The sequence below is a fragment of the Cottoperca gobio genome, chromosome 3, assembly GCF_900634415.1.
Source record: "Cottoperca gobio chromosome 3, fCotGob3.1, whole genome shotgun sequence".
NCBI lineage: Eukaryota > Metazoa > Chordata > Actinopteri > Perciformes > Bovichtidae > Cottoperca > Cottoperca gobio.
The window spans coordinates 16,988,574-17,006,492 of NC_041357.1; the positions used below are offsets into that span (position 1 = coordinate 16,988,574).

Genomic DNA, 17,919 nt, shown 5'->3' on the forward strand with positions numbered 1-17,919 from the left:
TTTTTTTTTAAAAGAAGACAATTTATATTTAACCTTTCGAAGGCAAAACTAATCCGAGTTTTGTAATCTGGTTTGGTTAGTGTTCTGGCTTCATAATCAACGGCTGTTTAGTGGAGTCGATGCGTCTTGGTTTCCTATCAGATGTGTGTGATTCAGTGCAGTGAAGGAGCATGTAAAAGGCAGTTAAGTAGTTTGCTTGATGAACATGCCAGATCTGAGACAGACATCAATCCTCAAGTTCAGCTTGTTATCTGGTGGTGGAGAGGCAACCCAGCAAGGAATATAATCAGCAACAAGAATATAAAGCAATTCAAGCTCCTTTAATTGCATTATATTAAACAAATTAGATCACTCATCCAAGTGCAAAGTGCTTTCTTGTACGATATTAATTACTAAAAACAAAGAGCTGTGACAAAAGTTAAGGATGATAAATAATGTCAGAGTTGGGATTTCACTGCTTGGCTGTCTGTTATTTATCCTCATTAACTCTTCCATCTAGGCATCGGGGCTTTAATGTGGAACATTAATATTCATATATGCTAAGTGTTTACAGTCACTGTGAGTAGAGTCACGACTCGCATCTAGACCTCGCTCATCTTTGTGCAGATAAGGCTCTCCTCTCCACAGTGATGGAGGACACTCGGCTTTAACCCGCAGTGTGAGAGTTTAGGTCACGCCGAACGTGGTGAAAGACCCTCATCGGGCTCACGTTAAACACTTCAGTGATGCTTGTGCAGAGACATGCGTAAACACAACATGGCTGTCAAATAGTATCTCTAAAAAGACATTTATTTGAAACTATTCGATGGGTTTTAAAAGAAAAGTCTGTATCACCATGCCTAGGTGTCTGCAGATGTAGTATACATGCACTTACTAACTAAATAAAATACAGTTATAGCCTTGCACAGCTTATGCAACCTCCACAAGAACTGTCGGCTCAAAGCTCTTTTGTGTCTCTCTGGATTAAGTGACGATTGTTCAAGACAGCGGCATCTCAAAGAGAGGCAAGCTGAAGATGTGCAACATGTTGAATACACGAGGTCAGCCAGGTGCCTCTGTATCTATGGTTTGTGATCACGCTAAACATTAGTACCTGGCTGTACAGCAGTTATGCAACACGATAATAGATGGAGCCTAAAGAAGTATAAGTCACACACTACGCTGCTGGCTGAATGATTTTAAGCAGATTTGTTTGTTTTGTTTGTTTTTTAGAGATTGGGCTGGTGGGAAATCATTGCTAACTTGTAAAACTCTGAAATTGTTGTCTGTGATATTACATTATAAAAATAATATTAACTTGACTTGACCTCTACATTATACACACAAGAATGTTGTAAACCTTTAAGTAAGTAACTAGAAAGACATTTGGAGAGCGAGTCTAAATGCCCCGTCTTTTTTAAAATGATTTGTGTGTCCGTCCTGTTCCACCACATTTCATGATGATCTGTCACATTTTGATATATGTATATAAATAAAAATAATTTCTAAAATCTGCTGAAATTTTCCTCTAATTTCCTGAAACATATGTATTTCCTAGGATATGTTTGTAAGACTTAAAATATTCATCAGAGAAACTTTTACTTTTATTTAAAATATGCACATACAGTAATAATTCATAGCATTTACAATTATATTTATGTCTTTGCCAATATGGGTTTGTGGATTTGTATTATGTAGTAGCTCATACAGCCCAGACTTTTTACTTTTAATCACACAATTGAGTCTTTTTGCTACATATTGGATTAAAGTGTTTCTCCCTTGTTTAGGCTTCTTCAGAGTGTGAGTGTGATTGTGCAGTAAGTCTGAGGTTATAATATGAATATAAATATGCTTACACTCAAAGTGTGTACTTTACAGGAGGCTACATGGTTCTCCACGAGTGAGTGGGGTGTGCACACGCAGAATACAAGTACCTGGTACTTATATCAAGGTCAGACTCAAATCACATTCAATTACAAACATATAACAGTTATTTCAATCTATTTCAGTAGCAGCTGAAATCTGTTATGTGTCTGGAAGGTCGTGACAAACTAATGGAAGATGTCTGTCACCTCCACACAAAAAAACTGTTTTTGTGCATTTTTAGTTGCCCCTCTTCTTCCCCGACACCTCCAGCAGCAACGCTAGTGGCAGACAGGCTGAAGTGTTTTTGTGATGTTGGCCTTTGTCATATGTCACACTCTGCCCTTTTCTTTCACACACTTTTTGTCTAGGTAAAGAAACATGTCCAGACTATCTGTGTCTGTGAACCTTATCAGAAATACACTGATGACAGCGATGAATGATTTGGGGGGGGGGGGGGGGGGAAGCATTGAAAATACCCAATAAGTACTTTTGAATCTTGTCAAATCAGAGTTCACCTTTTCTGAGGCTACAGAAATGTTAGAATTACTGTGGAGTCCACAGGCTGCTTCTCTGCCAGCGCTGAGAGTTTGATGAGTGGGCACTCAGGGAGAGAGGCAAACAGTTTGTTTGATGGGTAAAGAGCCAACAGCCTGGAGCAGCAAGAGAGATCTTACCTGCATCACATGCAGTCATGTAACTATATATCAATTAGACTTTGCGTGATCAGAATTGTGCTAAATATTTTTGGCATACATGTGTTTTGAGTTTATAAATGAGGTTACATATTACTTTCCAATTACAGTAAAATATGAAATGGCTGTTTAATGGAGGTGACGTGTTTTATAGTGTATTTTGAGTTACCTTGACAAATGTAGACTTTTTTTTTTTCCTACCATTTGTTGAATGTAATATGCCATGTTTTACCATGGAAGCTGGCAAGAATGACACTCATTGAGTAAACAAAAAGATGTCCGCACGAATGAAGGCCAATCACCAAGGTTCTGTTAAAATGTTAAAATGTTACACTCCAGCAGAAATTCCTCTTAAGGCAATATTGTGTGACTCTGAAAAAATGCTGTCGCTGGAATTTAAAAGAAGTTGTTGATAACACACTTATCTGCACAATGTTGTTTTTCCTGTTAAGACAAGGATAATTAATTGCTTTAAATGTTTTAGTGTCCATTATTAGGAATTTAAATGACGCTGTAATAGAATGAAGTTTTGTGCACAGCCAGCTAATGTCAGTTTCTTGTTTTCTGAAAGACATGATGGAAGTTTCCTCTGCCCTCCACCCTCCAGTAAAAGTCTTGATCTGTTTTTATTTCTTTCTTTTTTTTCCACTCTGTGCCTTCACTTTCTTTAATGCCTCAGAATGAGATGAAAGCCCAGTGCAATTAGGCTTCTTATCGTTTTAATTAAGAAAGCCATTCGGCCATATCTGCCTCCGACGCCATAACACATAATGGCAGAGAGTCTCTGATGCCTGAACTAGTGTTTGTGTGCGTATGTGTGTATGATTGCACGGTGTGTGCACGTTCAATATGTATGTGCGTATCTGTATAAGCTTGTGTGTATGTGTGCGTCCTAGTAACACAGTTCCCAACAATCTCTCTCCCGCCCTTCTTTCCTCTTTTATCAGTCTGTGTTCTCCAATCACTATTCCCACGTGTGCCTCTCTCCAAACATGCTGTTCTTTCCCTCGTTATTTCCTCCTCCTCAAAGAGACAAGGTCAAATAGTCCTGTATAAGTACTTCAAACTTAATTCAAGTATGTTGTCTGAGTGTTTCTCTTCAACCCTTTTGTCAAACATTGTCTCATTAATGTCGTTTCCTTCCTCTACGCTTAAACATTTGCAGCCAAATGGACAAATTATATGGTATTTTTATTAGTTTCAGCTCATGCATACACACACAGGACAAACTAACAGCGTATCAATGTGCATGTAAACTGCTCCTTTACCCATATCTATTTGCATATGATGAGAGAGCTACATAGCTGTAACCAAATTATTCCTACAGTTTATCTTCTTGTTCCTCTTCATCCACAAGAGGATGAGAATAGGGGAAACTAACTAACTCCCCCCACCTTCCTCTGCTCTCACCCTCTTTCTCCTTCCATCCTCCCTCTCCCCCCCCCCCTGTTACCCTGGCCTATCAGTGCGGAGCAGTGGTCTGTGAAGAAATTCCCAATATCTAAATTTACACACTGTATCAATCTTGTTTAATAGACTGGAAAGCTTATAGCCGCCATGGCAAGCCGGCAGAGAGGGCAGCGATGATAAATTGTCGGTGTGCAGGCGACAGCCGCCCGTGATGTATAATGAAATATTTATGATTTATCCCAGCTAATAAACTGAAATGAAGTGCGTGATGTATGGGAACAGATGGGCCCTCTATTGATGCAGAAGCGGAGAGGCAAGAGGGGGAAGAAGATACAGGGAAGATGGGTGGAGAAAAGGAAACGGGAGATGTGATGAGAGATGCTCCAGAGGTAGTGGGAAAAAAGTGGAGGGCAAAGAAGGAACCGTAGTTGTGTGTGTTTGGCTGACACTGAAAAAGTCTAAAGAAATGTAAGATGGATAAGAGGGATACAGGGTTAGAGTAGAGAGCAAATTAGATTAAATGATGAAGTAGAGGACAGACGGAAGATGGCAGTAAAAACAGACCACCATCAAATTATAACCCTTTTCCTTAAAATGCTTCATCGTGTTGATTCTTGGTGAGGCAGGGCCAGTCCTTTTGTGTTATTGATTTCATATTTCAGGTGTAGACTTTTTCTTGCTGTAGTAAAACGCGCACAGCTTAACTGGCAGGGCCTTACTCAGGATTTTAGAAATGCTGAGGGAGTGAGTCCAAAGTCTCCCCGTGCAACCTCATCGCTCCTATAAAGGATGAAGTTAACATTTTGGGAAATACACTTATTCACTCCCTTACATAGAGTTGGAGAAGATTGATCCACATTGAATGAGCGTATTACGTTCCTCATATTTTTTACATTACATTTGTATGTATTATATGTAAATCTCATCTCCCTGGCCAATGGTTTAAATGCTTATCCACAATGCCGAGTATTGAATTGATGTAAAAAAATAAATAATTAATTCACCCATAGGGTTTATAACCAAAATATTGTTAAATAAAATGTGCAGATTCTAGTGTGCACACGTTTTGTTTTTTGTTTTTTTTGCATTACTGTGTACAAAAATAGTCAGATTTAAGATCCACCACAATTTCCAGAGACTGCAGATAAATTGTCCTCAGTTGTCCCTGACCTTTATTGACCTCCCAGTCCACCACCTTTATTCAACCCTTCAATCTTAACTACAGCGTCCGCTTAACCTTATCACAGCGTCTCACACACACACACACACACTCTCACTCACTCACACATCCATTCCCTCCTCGGTCCCAGCTGTGGACGCACCACCTGTAATAATCCAAAAGGACACCTTCCTGTTCCTGGTTTTCCTCTCTTCCCTCCTCTGTCCATTTTTCTCCCCCTCCGTCTCTCTCCACTCATCCATACTGACCCATTTCCTCCGCTCGTCATCCCCAGGCCCAGCTGAGCCCCTCATCCCACATACTGTACTCATCCTCCCCCACACCTGTCCCCCAGACACCTATGTGTGTGTGGGTGTGTGGAGTGTGTGTGTCTGGAAGGTAATGTGGGGGGATCTTAAACACTCATCCATCCACTGCACTCCAACTCAAACACACATGCATGCTTACACACACACACACACACACACACACACACACACACACACACACACACACACACACACACACACACATAGGTGTCTGGGGGACAGGTGTTCAACCATGTTTACTTACCTAACATTCTTTGTATCTAGTCATAAAGGTAATATGAATGTTACTTCTATACATGTTTTTTTGTTCAGTTTAATTGTTTTCACACAGATTTTTCCCAACACACCCAAATGTAGTTGCAAAACCGCTCATTGCAATTATAGTAAATTAGGTTGTATTGGGGAAAACATGACTCAGAATATGCTTCAAGTAATAAAAGAGAATTAAAAATGTTTTGGATAAAATGCTAAATAGCTGCTGACTTCTTTTTGCAAATGTGTAGTCATGCTAGCTGCGTGAAACATCTCAACATCTGTTGGATGGATCACTGTGAAAATTGTGCCTAGAAGATTAATCCAAATGATTTATAATACATGAATGGTCAGGTAATTCCCTGACCATTCATGTAGTACCATCAGCAGGTGGCTTATCCCATTGTGAGCATGTTAACATGCTGAGGTCAGTATTTAACTCAAAGCACCATTGTGTCTAAGTACAGCCTCACAGTGCCGCTTGCATGGCTGCAGACTTTTAGTCTTGTTTAAAAATACAAAAATAAATTCACACTTTCTGATTCTAACCTGCTCATAAACAACAACAAAAATCCTTTATAATGAATTTGTACTGCCTCTTTCTTTCCTTTAGGAGACACAGCGGCATATAAAGACGGTGTGTATTGGATTATGGGCCGCACCAGTGTTGACATCATCAAGAGTGGTGGCTACAAGATCAGCGCACTCGAGGTGGAGCGTCACCTACTGGCTCATCCAGACATCATAGGTAAGAGTGCTGTACAGGATTAATCTGTAAGCAATAATATTTTTCACTCTCTAGCATATTGAATTAAAATTGAAGTATCCAGGAATTTGAAGTTGTTCATATCAATATCAACACTTAAAGGACTTGTAGCTCTTTCAATTCAGCATATAATCCCTCAAATTAGGACAATAAAGCAGGACAATGATCCTAAACATACAGAAAATACGACTGTTCTTGACTGTCTCGAAAGACTAAATTTCCCACACTGTTCATCTGTGCGTAAACACCCTTTACTTAAAAGATAAGTCTGCCATTTCAACCCTTAGTTATTGTTCTGTTTTAAAAACCAAGTACAGAGCCAATACAACAATAAATGTGGAAGCTATTTATTACTTAAGCGCTGCACTGCAAGATGATAATAAGATAAGATAAGATAATAATTGAGCAGTTGATACTTAACGACTGCCTTGATGGATGTTTAACCTTGCAGATGTGGCTGTGATTGGGGTCTCAGATGCCACTTGGGGTCAGAAAGTCATTGCAGTGGTGCAGCTGAAGAACGGCCGGAGTATGACCCTGCCAGAGATGAAGACCTGGGCAAGGTACTGTGACTTTCAGCTAATCTTTCCTTAGTAGAAACTGCCTGTTGGTTAATTGCTTAATTACATTTGAGTGTTATGGTGTGTATTCCTGTTTTTTCAGAATGATGCTAAATGACACTCTTTCATAATACATTTGTAACTGACCTTTATAAGCGTGTTATCATGTTTTCCTCTGTGGAGAGTAGGCTACAGGGTTAGTGGAGGCTCCCGTTTTCTTTTGCACTAGGAAAGATGCTTGCTAACACAGAGGCGTGAACCTGCATCCTTGAGTCTAAGGTTGTGTTCAGATAAACACAACCCCATCATTTATTTGCGGCAAAAAATGATGCAGGGTCGCCCAGCAAAAAAAGTTGAACCTGGCTCAACTTTTGAAGCAACGTAAGTTCACATTTCTGGTAGAATTAGATCACATAGATCAGATTCGTTTGTAAAATTCTTTGCGGCAGCGGGTGGTCTCCCAACCCGTAGCACCAGTGGAGACTGCGACCTGAATAACTTACAATCAATCCATGATTCTGAATTTACAAAAACCAAACACAAAAAGAGCACCATATTGCATTATTACAAAGGAGTGCTGACCCTGTCTTGGTAAATCTTATTACGCTGATTTAAGAAGACAATTTCCGTAGCTCTTTGTCAGTCTTGTGGTAAACAAATGAAGGCTCCTAATGCAGACTCTGCAGTTCAGCACACACATCCCCAGTGAGCGGCCCTGAAGTCCGCAGATCAATAGTAAAGGGATGTGAGAGAAAGAGAGGCCAGATCTGGACTAATGAGGGGAGCTGAAGGAAAGACAGGAGATGAAAAAGAGGAAGATGTGGAGGAAGCGAACAAATGATTTGTTTCGGAGGGCTTTGTCTTACGTGCTTTTTTTTTTATCTGCCCTTTCAAAATGTCAGGAGAGTTTATTTTGTCTAACGCGGACAGTTGTAGGTGACATGCAGCCCTTGACTTGGGAGTGACTGAAGGCACAAAGACTTCCTCCAGTTTTCCTCACCCTCTACATGGAATTCTGTCTAATTAATTTGACCACTTTTCTTTTTCCCTTTCTCACCATCTGTTTCTGTCTTCTACACTATCTTTCTACTACTCACCTCTATAATTTATTCACACCTCTGAATTCTGTACGAGTGCATTTAGTGTGTGTGCGGGTGTGTGGGTGTGTGTGTCACGGCTGTGGGCCCCATATGGCGTGGGGGTTTTAGATCCTACTGCTGTGGCCTGCTGGTCCAGCATGGTGGATTACTACTGTGGCTTGTGACCCAGGTTAACACACACTTGCACACACACACTTACACACACAGTGCTTGCAGCCAGGGGTGCTGCCAGCAGACAGGCAGTGCCAGCACACAGCCCACTGCTGAGGCCAGGGTCTCGAGGAGAGAGAAGGAGATAAAATGAGACATAAACAAGTAGATGGATGCTCACTCTTCAGTGCCCTGGCTTCAGCTGTCAGTCTGAATCTCTCTCACACCCTCACACTGCCTTGAACACACACACTCACGCACACACAAACAACACTGCCCCGGAGAAATTGGTGACACGAGCAAGCCCCATTACAGAGATGTGTATGTATGCACATATACTCACTCACACTTTACTCACTGAGTCAGGGAGACGGAGACATCTGCTGAAAGGAGTGTTTGATGGCAGCAGTATGAGTCATTATGCTCACTCGCACCACAAGCATGCACACAGTAACACACACACACACACACACACACCCAGGCACAAACAAACAAACTAGGTTAGAAGATAATAGAACAGCTCCAGGCTTCAAGACTTGACGTAACAACCATGCACTCAAAACCAAAAAAATAAAACACTTTTAATTATCCCAGCCTTCTGTTTTTCCTTTTATTATTTTTTTTTAATTTTATTTCATCTCACAGTGATTATATTGTTTTGTATGAAGGGAATTGTCTGTGTCTGGAAGGCGAATTGGGGATATTAGGGAGGAGAGCTGCAGAGTGTATGAAGGACATTTCTTTTCTTATCTCCACTACTCTGCCACAGGGCGAGCCTTTGTTTTGCAATTGTTTTCTGTTTTTGTTTTTCCCGTTGTTGTGTGCTTCTGCATACACCCATCCATGTGTGCACATTGATCAGTGTTGTGCGCGTCGTTGTGCACGCCTGTCTGTGTTTATCTTCCTTTCTGCAAGTCTTCAGTGTACTAACATCAGTGTTCATTGCAGGGAGCACATGGCACCCTACATCATCCCCGCAGGCCTGGTGCTGGTGGACGAGATGCCAAGGAATCAGATGGGCAAGGTCAACAAGAAGGACCTCCTGCGACTCTTCTTCCCATGACCGAACCACCTTGACAACATACAGGTTCTTGGTGAAGAACTGCAGATGCACGCCACTTCCCGACTGCCGTCTGCTCCATAGATCAGACGCACATCACAGACAAGTGTACAGAGGAAATACTAAGTAATGGAAAACACCTCATGGAAAATGACTTAACCTCTGAGATAACTTAATCACACTTACGAACACTGCTACAAAGGTAATTCTATTACATTGAATGCCAATTATTTCAAGTATTGTTTATCAGGTCTGGAAATCATCACTTTTAATAAGTAATTTATTGAAGCAGTATGAAACAGAACTTTACAAAATGCGTGCCCAAATTGCAACTGAGTTTCTAAAAAAAAATTTATATCTTAGACGTCAAGTACTGTTTATTGTTGTACAAGCTAATGTGACCCACTTTTGTAGGGTTTGCACGTGTAGTGGTGTCATTAGTACATACTGTATGGATTCTAAGCAGGTTAAGAGTGAGGTATGTTGCAGTTATGAGTTATTGTATACTAAAGCCAAAAACAGTACAAACTTTATACAATTAGTCTATAGAACTGGGACTAAATGTGTGTTATAGTTACTTCAAAGTCAATATCCCTGTTTATGAACCGTCTTCACGCAGAAGAACTACGGGATCTATTGTTCAATCTGCTTTATTGAGATGGCAACAGCTAGTTTAGTCTGATTTTAATGAATAATTGCGTGTATTATTTATCTGTTTCACAAAAACATACTTAAACACAGCTATACCTATTGGTGAAGAGTGTTTCAAATACTCTGATTGGTTAGTTCTGATGTTGTATTTGTGAATATGCTTTCAGATCAGAGAATACTGAATGACTTTTGATGGTAGAGTGGTGTGATATCTTGAATCAGGGTTAATTAAAACCGCACAAAATAAAATAAACAATGTGGTGTTTTCTCATTAATATGGTGTGTGTGTGTGTGTGTGTGCGTGTGTGTGCGTGTGTGTGTGTGTGTGTGTGTGTGTGTGTGTGTGTCTGCAGCTGTGGTTACACAGGTGTGATAAGAGCCTGAAGGCGGTTTCTCTAGCAAGGCACAACACCACAGCTGGATGCCCCGCACTCCATCTGACTAACCCTCTCACTCCGCTCACTCTTCTCGACTCTCATCCTTTTTTCATCTCCGTTTTTCCAATACTTCACCTCTTCTGTCTTCTTCACAAGTCAAAACAGATTGCAGTGGCACCGGGACCAGCTTGACTGTAAGGACTCCTTTTGAATGAGCCCTGGCGTGCTGCCAGAATAGACTGAGAGTGTAAAGAGATGAAAGAAAAGGCACAGAGAGGAGCAAACATATAAAGTAGGACTGTTGGAGAGATTGGAGCCTTAACAAGAGCTGGCTGAAGAAAGTTGATATAGAGGGGGGATGACAGAAATGAAGGTGTAGAAGAAAGTCCGCTTAGGGTTTTTAACAAGTGATATGCAAAGGAATTTGGAGATAAAGAAGAAAAGCACTAAAATAGGGTTGAGATAAACAGTTGTGATGAACAGCCAGAGAACTGAAGATGGAAAGAAACACAAGTGCAACCCCCAGCTGATACAACCTCCTGTTCTCACACACACACACACACACATTCACACACTTGTCCGCCCACAGTCACCAGAGACCTGATTAAGAGAGCAGAGCTATCGATCTGTGGGCTGGCAGGCTAGGATGGATGAGCAGGCAGGGCTGCAGGAGCACCAGAGGACAGCTTCAGTGCCCCCAAATCCCCCCGCCGCCCCACCCAACCACCCACGCCATAGCTGGGAGTCGGCCAGGGCCACGGGCAAGAAGGCTGGGCCTGCCACACCGAGGCTGTAGCGATAGCAGCAGAGGGTCAAAAGTGAAGAGTGAAGCTGGTGTGCTGTAATAGATACATTCTACTGTAGGTGAGTGTGTTTAGGGGGGCACTCAGGGTTCCAGTGCCTCCCTGGTGTATGAAAGGGGGATGGGAGGCTGGTGGATATTCCCTGGACTGAGCTTGATGGAGTACTTGTGCCCTTGAACCACATCCACCTCCCTCTCACAAACACACACACGTTCAAACACTCCCTGCCTGTGTTTGCTGGAGCATGGTGGAAGAGGTTGTCTGCAGATGGCTGCTTATTGGGCCCCAGGGTCCTGGAGGGTGGGTTATTGGGGACACCGGTGATTTTGTTTTTGTGTTTGAGACAAGTGGAGAGTTTGGGTAGTATGGCAAAGGTTTAAAAGAAGCAGGTGATGTTATAAAGAGATTACGGCAGAGTATAGTTGTCGTGGTGTCTCTTTGCTTTGTCACAGTTTCACTTTTGTTGAAGGTCTGCCTGCAAGATAATAGTGATTTACTTTTTCGAGACTAGTTTAGCTTCCTGTTCAGATGATGGACACATTAGGTTATAAGAGGAGCCAGCTGGCATCACAAACTAACAAAGGGTTGAAATTGTATTACATTTCAAAGTGAGATTTTTATATTACATCGAGTACAATGATTGAATGCCAGTTCATTCAATCATTGTTTCATTTTCCGCACCTGCTTTTTGTCGTAGGAGTCGTATCCCAGCATACACCTGGTTGAAGGCAGACAGAAAAGCTTGACAGTTTGCAACTTCGTCACAGGGCTAACAGAGACCTATGGGCAGTCAATTAAGTTGCTATAAACAAAACAAAGGACACAAGGAGACGGGCATGAACTATCTATAGATGGACATTTTCTAATAAAAGTTAGTGCTTCAGATTATTTTGAAGAAAAACTTCTGCACACCTGATTGTGTGACAGGTGCGTCGGAGGAAGGTGCAATCTTGAAAACAACAAGAAAAACTCCCACACTCTGTCTATGTGTGTTGTGACGCTGCCCATATACCCGATGTAGGTCCGACAGACCCAAACGTTGTAACCAAATATACATTTCAGCAGTAAGTGAGAGAGAGTGTTGGAGCTCATCTCGTTGTTTTCAAATGGGTTTCAGAATAAAAGCAATTAAAGAGCAACTGAACACCAGTTGATCGCCAGTGATTTAACCTCCAGGGTATGTTGGTACACTGTAGGCGTTGGATGTGCTTACAGGTGCAACAGAAGCCTTCTGACTACACCCAGCAGTGATGCTGCTGAAATAGCATGACATTTTAGGGAACAGTCTTCTTCTCATCGTACTCACAGCAAGGAAGCAAATAAGCGTATTGAGGATCTCTTATAGCAATGTAATTATTATAAAAACAAAATCATTAGTTAAGAAAAACAAAGGGAATATAAGTGAGACTGTAAAAGTGTTTGTTTCGTTTTTAATGTCAGTTGAATCGGATGATCTAATATTAACCAGTAAACTATTCCAATATATGCAGTCAATGCAGAGAGGTCAACACTGTAATTTGCTCCCTGTACTCTGAGGATTTGCATTTTGACTTGTGCATACAGTACGTTACGTTGAAGCTCATCCTCTGTCACTCTGACTCCACAGAGGTGTCAACCTGCCCGTCATTCTGCTGTGAACATGAAAGCCGTCCATCATGAATGATTCTGGAGGAGAAAGAAGTTCCTCCCTCTTCTCTTTGAACACTGACTGCATAATAAACAGGTCAGACTGAAGTAATGAGCCACAGAAGCACAGTGGCCTCTGAATTTGTGGCAGAGTACTTATACACTGCTGCTCTGTTTGTTGTCTGTGCATTGCCGTAACAAACAGGAAATAAGGCTACAATTATGTAGTCAAACATTTACATGTGCACACTTTTGACAATCACAGAAGGCTCCGGGCCTGTAGCTACTTGATCAACATGACAAGCTTTATGGATGTAAGTGGGTAGAGAGAGGAGTGATGGGAGGATGACAGGCAAGGCTCTTCAGCCCCAGGGACACCCTGAGTATACAGTACACACACACACACATACACACGCAAACACACATCAGTGAATCCAGAACCCCACCAGGTCCGCGCGGGTGCGTAACCCATGCTTGTAGTGGCAGGTTGTTGTTTACATGGAGCTCATGTTTATTCTAAAGCTACTTACACCTCACTGGCTCAGCCTCGGGCTTCGTTCCTGTGAAACTCCCGCTGACTCGCTCTTTGTTTTCTCTTTGCCTTTTTCTCTGTTGACCTTTTTCCCCCTCTCTCTCGCTCTCTACCACTCTTTTTTTTCCTTTCTTCTCCTGTCTGTCCCTTACTACCATCTGTTAATTATGTTTGTCTCGTTTTTCTGTGATGTTCCACAACATGTTTTTAAATGAAGGCGGTGACGAATCGAGCTATCATGCATATTTAATCTAAACCACTACTTTGGAAAGTAACTAATTACAGTTTACTTAAGGTACTTTACTTGAGAATTTCCCGTTTCATTTTCCACTAAATGAAACTAGCAGTTACTAGCTACTTTTCAAACTAAGATTGTACATGGTAAACATATGGATTTATAGAATAAACTGTAGGAAGTAGTAAAGATTAGCTCCACCTCGACCTTCTGATTCTACAACATCAATACTGCTTACATATTAATACATCAGCAATAATGATCCAAAGATATATTAATATGAGACTAAAAGACCTTTGCAGTATTTCTTTGTGGTATTGCTACTTTTACTTAAATAAACTTCTTCCACCCCTGAATGTGTCTTTGCACTTGAACACAGCTAAAAAACTTTTTTGTAAAAAATAAAAAAACATACTGAATCAATAGTGAATTATCATGTTCTAGCTCTCATAACTCGGCCCACTCAACAATAGAGAGAGACAAGGTCATGAGAGAATAAATAGCAGGCGGACTAGCTAATGATCTATCATCCTGGACAAGCGGCTACACCCCAGAGCAGGCTGGCTGACAAGATCATTAATAAAAGCTGCTGGGAGAGTGATCGATCGGCTTGATGGATGATCAGAGCCACAAATACTATAAAACACCTGGATGTCAAGCCTTGTCTCTTTGAAGAGAGGGAGGGAGGGCCTAAAAAAATAACCAGAGCCCAACAGGGAGTCGTCAGAGGGGGATCAAACTCTGACGCTCAACCTCTGTACTGTGCTGGAAAATGAATTCAGCGCCGCTGCCACGTGTATGACTTTGTGCGTACATCTCTGTGTTTAATGCAGTCAGTGTGTGTTGTCGTCCACAGAAGCTCAGTGTGAGAGCATCGGTGTAATTTGAGGTAGATCAGGGAGTCAGCAGGTGTCGTGCTGTACAGCCTGCTGCAGCAGTCCACCATGCTGTAATGGGAGGTATTTATTATTGACGTGCTCACACCATTACTGAGCCCTGTGGTGGTAATCTGTGTCCCTACTACGTATCTGCACTCCCTCCTTCATCTCTCCTCTTTCTCCCTGCTCTATCTGTAGTATCTGCCAGTGTGTTACAGTGTCTCTTTTGTCATCTACACACACACACACACACACACACACACCTTACTCAGCAGTACATCTCGATTCCTAATCTTTTCAGTGAGAGAGAGAATGAGTTCAGAAGGAGTGTAGTCTCCTCGCATGGCTGCGTGTATCAATATCTGTACATTGATCTAGCATCGCCTCTCCTCCTCTATTGGTCCAGATATAGATTGGTTTTCCCAGCAGGTATCTGTGCCTAGAATCTGACTGATGGGCGGAGAGCGTAAGGGAGGGTGTATTGAACCAGGGTGTCCCACATGCCACTACAGTGTGTTAGACCGCTAAGCAAAAGGCACTGGGGAGAGGGTGGGGGGGGGGGGGGGGGTTACACTTTATACAAGTCTAACAGACAGTGGGAGGAAGAGTGACATTTTATCAGTTTCTGAATCTATGCAGTGTCAAAGATAAAGGTGTGTATGGCTGCAACCATTATCACAGTTGGATTCATTAGTCGTTTAGTCTACTCAGTAAAAATGTCAGAAAATAGTTTAAAGAAAATGGCCGATCACAATTTCCAGATTGGGTCAAAGCCGACTTCTCGACGTCCAACCAACTGTCTACAATCCAAATATGTTTAATTCACAGTGTTATAAAAAACACAGAAGAGCAGAAGATCCTTACATTTGAGAAGTTGGAACCAGATACGCTTCGACAATTTTGCTTGATAAATTATTTTAACAGTTAATGGTTTATCAAAATTGATTTGAATTGATTAAAATGACTTATTGATTCAGGATGTGGGTGAATGCACCTTGTTCTAACATTCCTACCTTAATATACCTTAAGAGACCAGAAACTTAAGTAACACAGATTTAGATACAAATGAAATGAACACTTTTCTGAAGACATCATTTAACAATATACTGCATAAAAATATCTTCCAATGTAGCCTGTTATGTTTTATGTTTGTATACATGTTGCATTGTGTTACACATTCCCTATTATCACTATTCAAATGAGTCACGGTCACAAAAAAAGACACTTGCATAAGATTTTTAGAGAAAAAATAACCAAAACAATAATATTATAAGCATCATTTTTTTTCAGAAAATTGTGAGCAATTTGTTGAAAAGAAAAAAATTCAAGGTTTCTCAAGACCCGAGGTAGGCATGAAAGGGTAAGCAACAAATGAAATGAGTTATAATAATAAGTCTTAGATCAACTATACTCACTGTTGTGTTTACTGTTTATACATGAAAGCATTAACTTAATGGATAAATTATTTAGTAAATAAAAAGGGGCGTAATGTGAGTTTATGTTGGTTGTGTGTACGTGTGAGGGGAGAGGAGATGTTTAATGTGAATGTGTTTTGTCTCTACGTGTCTGTGCTGTTGCCATCAGTGCCTGACCATAAATCAGAGGCCCTCAGGCCGTGGGATTGCCCAGCTCACGGCTCCATGTGTAATTACAAAGCTGACATTTAAACAGCAGCAGCCATATTTCACTCTCGCCAGCGCTGGACGCAGAGTGGTCTACGGAGTAAAAGTTTTCAACAAAGAAAAAAAAAAACAGGAAAAAATCAATAAGAGATAGAATGCATTCTAATGCCTTGTTAATGGACCCGCATATTAATTATTCAACGGTGGCCATTTTGTCTGCTCATTAAAGTGGCAGCTGAGAGAGAAATGTTCAGCATTACTCTGCCCTGCTCTGCTCGGGCAGCACACACGGCTTCGATAAGAGATGTTATCTCTATCACATATAACTGATTTTTTGTTTAATGGTCAAATGCGCCGTGTAATGTCGGTAATTTGAGTTATTTGTGTGAGATTACTTTTGGTTTAAAGGACAGTTTATTCCAATTCTAACAACATCGCTGTCAATTATTGCAGCTTTTGACTCATCTCTGTGACATGGATGTATTATATTTCTTCACACATTACTTCACCCACGTTTACCGTGTCAGAAACCATTTGGGGAAATGTTAGAAATCATTTTTGCACACTTAAGTAATTTAAGAGGCAGAATGAGGAAAAGTCAGAATATCAAAATGACATCACCTGATAACACCGGCTCTTTGCAATGTCTCTTGTTTGTGTTTATGCATAATTTGTTTTTATAAAACAGCGTTGCATGTCTGTATACAGGCAACTTTTACTGCAAAAATGGTGACATTAATAAGTAGTTAACATAGCAGATAGTCAATGTGGACCTTAACCTTTGTTAAATAAAGCGAAGAAAGATTTTCTTTTGTTCTTCTTTAATCATCATTATATTGAATGTCATCTTTGGTATTCAATATATTGACAATTACTGATTCAGAGGCTGGACTACAAACAAGATAAATGATCTTTGGCTGAAATATTTGTCACTTTTGAATGAAACTCTACAAGAAAATGTAATGCTTTTATAATTATGTAACCATATTTCTCTATATATTATTAGTGGATTCACAAAGTCTTTAATCCAGGAGGGGCCAGCAGCGTTGAGGATGAGTTTGAAGGCTACTATTGGGAGGGTGGGCCAGTAGTTAGGAGATGTATGTGAAGTGGGAGCTGTGAGACAGGGGGAAAATTAAAATTCCTCTTTGGCCTGCTGTCAACCTGCGTCTGCTGACTGCTCAGAGGAGCTGCTGCGTGACGGGATTCCTAATGACACTGCAGCAGCCATTGCCACAAATTGCTTTGACTTGATTTATTTCTCCTTTTACAACCCCTCCCCCCCACCCCCACTCACCAGCTCCACCACCCAGGCACCCACCACTGCTCCTACTTTCTCCCAACAACGCCATTTGAGCATTCAGTTTATCTCTCTGTCTCTCTCTCCCTCCGTCTTTACAGACACATATACTGTGTGCACATGGGGCACCATCTCCTCTTCTGCACCATGCCAGTGGCACGGAACATCTGTCTCTAGGTCCCCCTGCCACACAGTGTTAGAGTCAGGGTAGGTCGCTCACTCGACTGGCCAGTCTGGAAAGGCCTGTGGGCAGAGCAGGGCAGGACTGGCTCGCATATGAGGGCGTCCAGGCGGAAACTTGTCCCCAGGTCCATCCTGCTTTGCCCGCCTCATGTCATTTGTATCTGTGTGTGTGGCGATTTTGCGAGTGTAGACAGTGATTTTATAGGTCAGAGGGCACCAAGGCATCAAAAACAACTAAAGGCTGATTCTATGTGTCCTTTCGCTCTGTGCGTCTTTTGCTGAGCGTCTCTGACGCTTGTGTCTTTCTGTTTGACTTTGTGAAATGTGTGTGTTTGCCGCGCACAAACCAGCATGTGTGTTATTCATTCTTGCAGCAGTGCATAACTAGC

General features: G+C 41.5%; 1 protein-coding gene across 1 annotated transcript in view; it reads left to right on the forward strand.

The window, feature by feature from the left end:
- The window catches only part of acsf3 (acyl-CoA synthetase family member 3), a 32,001-nt gene extending 21,784 nt beyond the window's left edge, over window positions 1-10,217 (forward strand). The window contains 3 exon segments of the mRNA XM_029428539.1: window positions 6,301-6,435; window positions 6,905-7,016; window positions 9,212-10,217. Of these exon segments, the coding sequence (XP_029284399.1) occupies window positions 6,301-6,435; window positions 6,905-7,016; window positions 9,212-9,326 (362 nt within the window). The 3' untranslated portion in view covers window positions 9,327-10,217.
- Window positions 10,218-17,919: the final 7,702 nt, after the last annotated feature.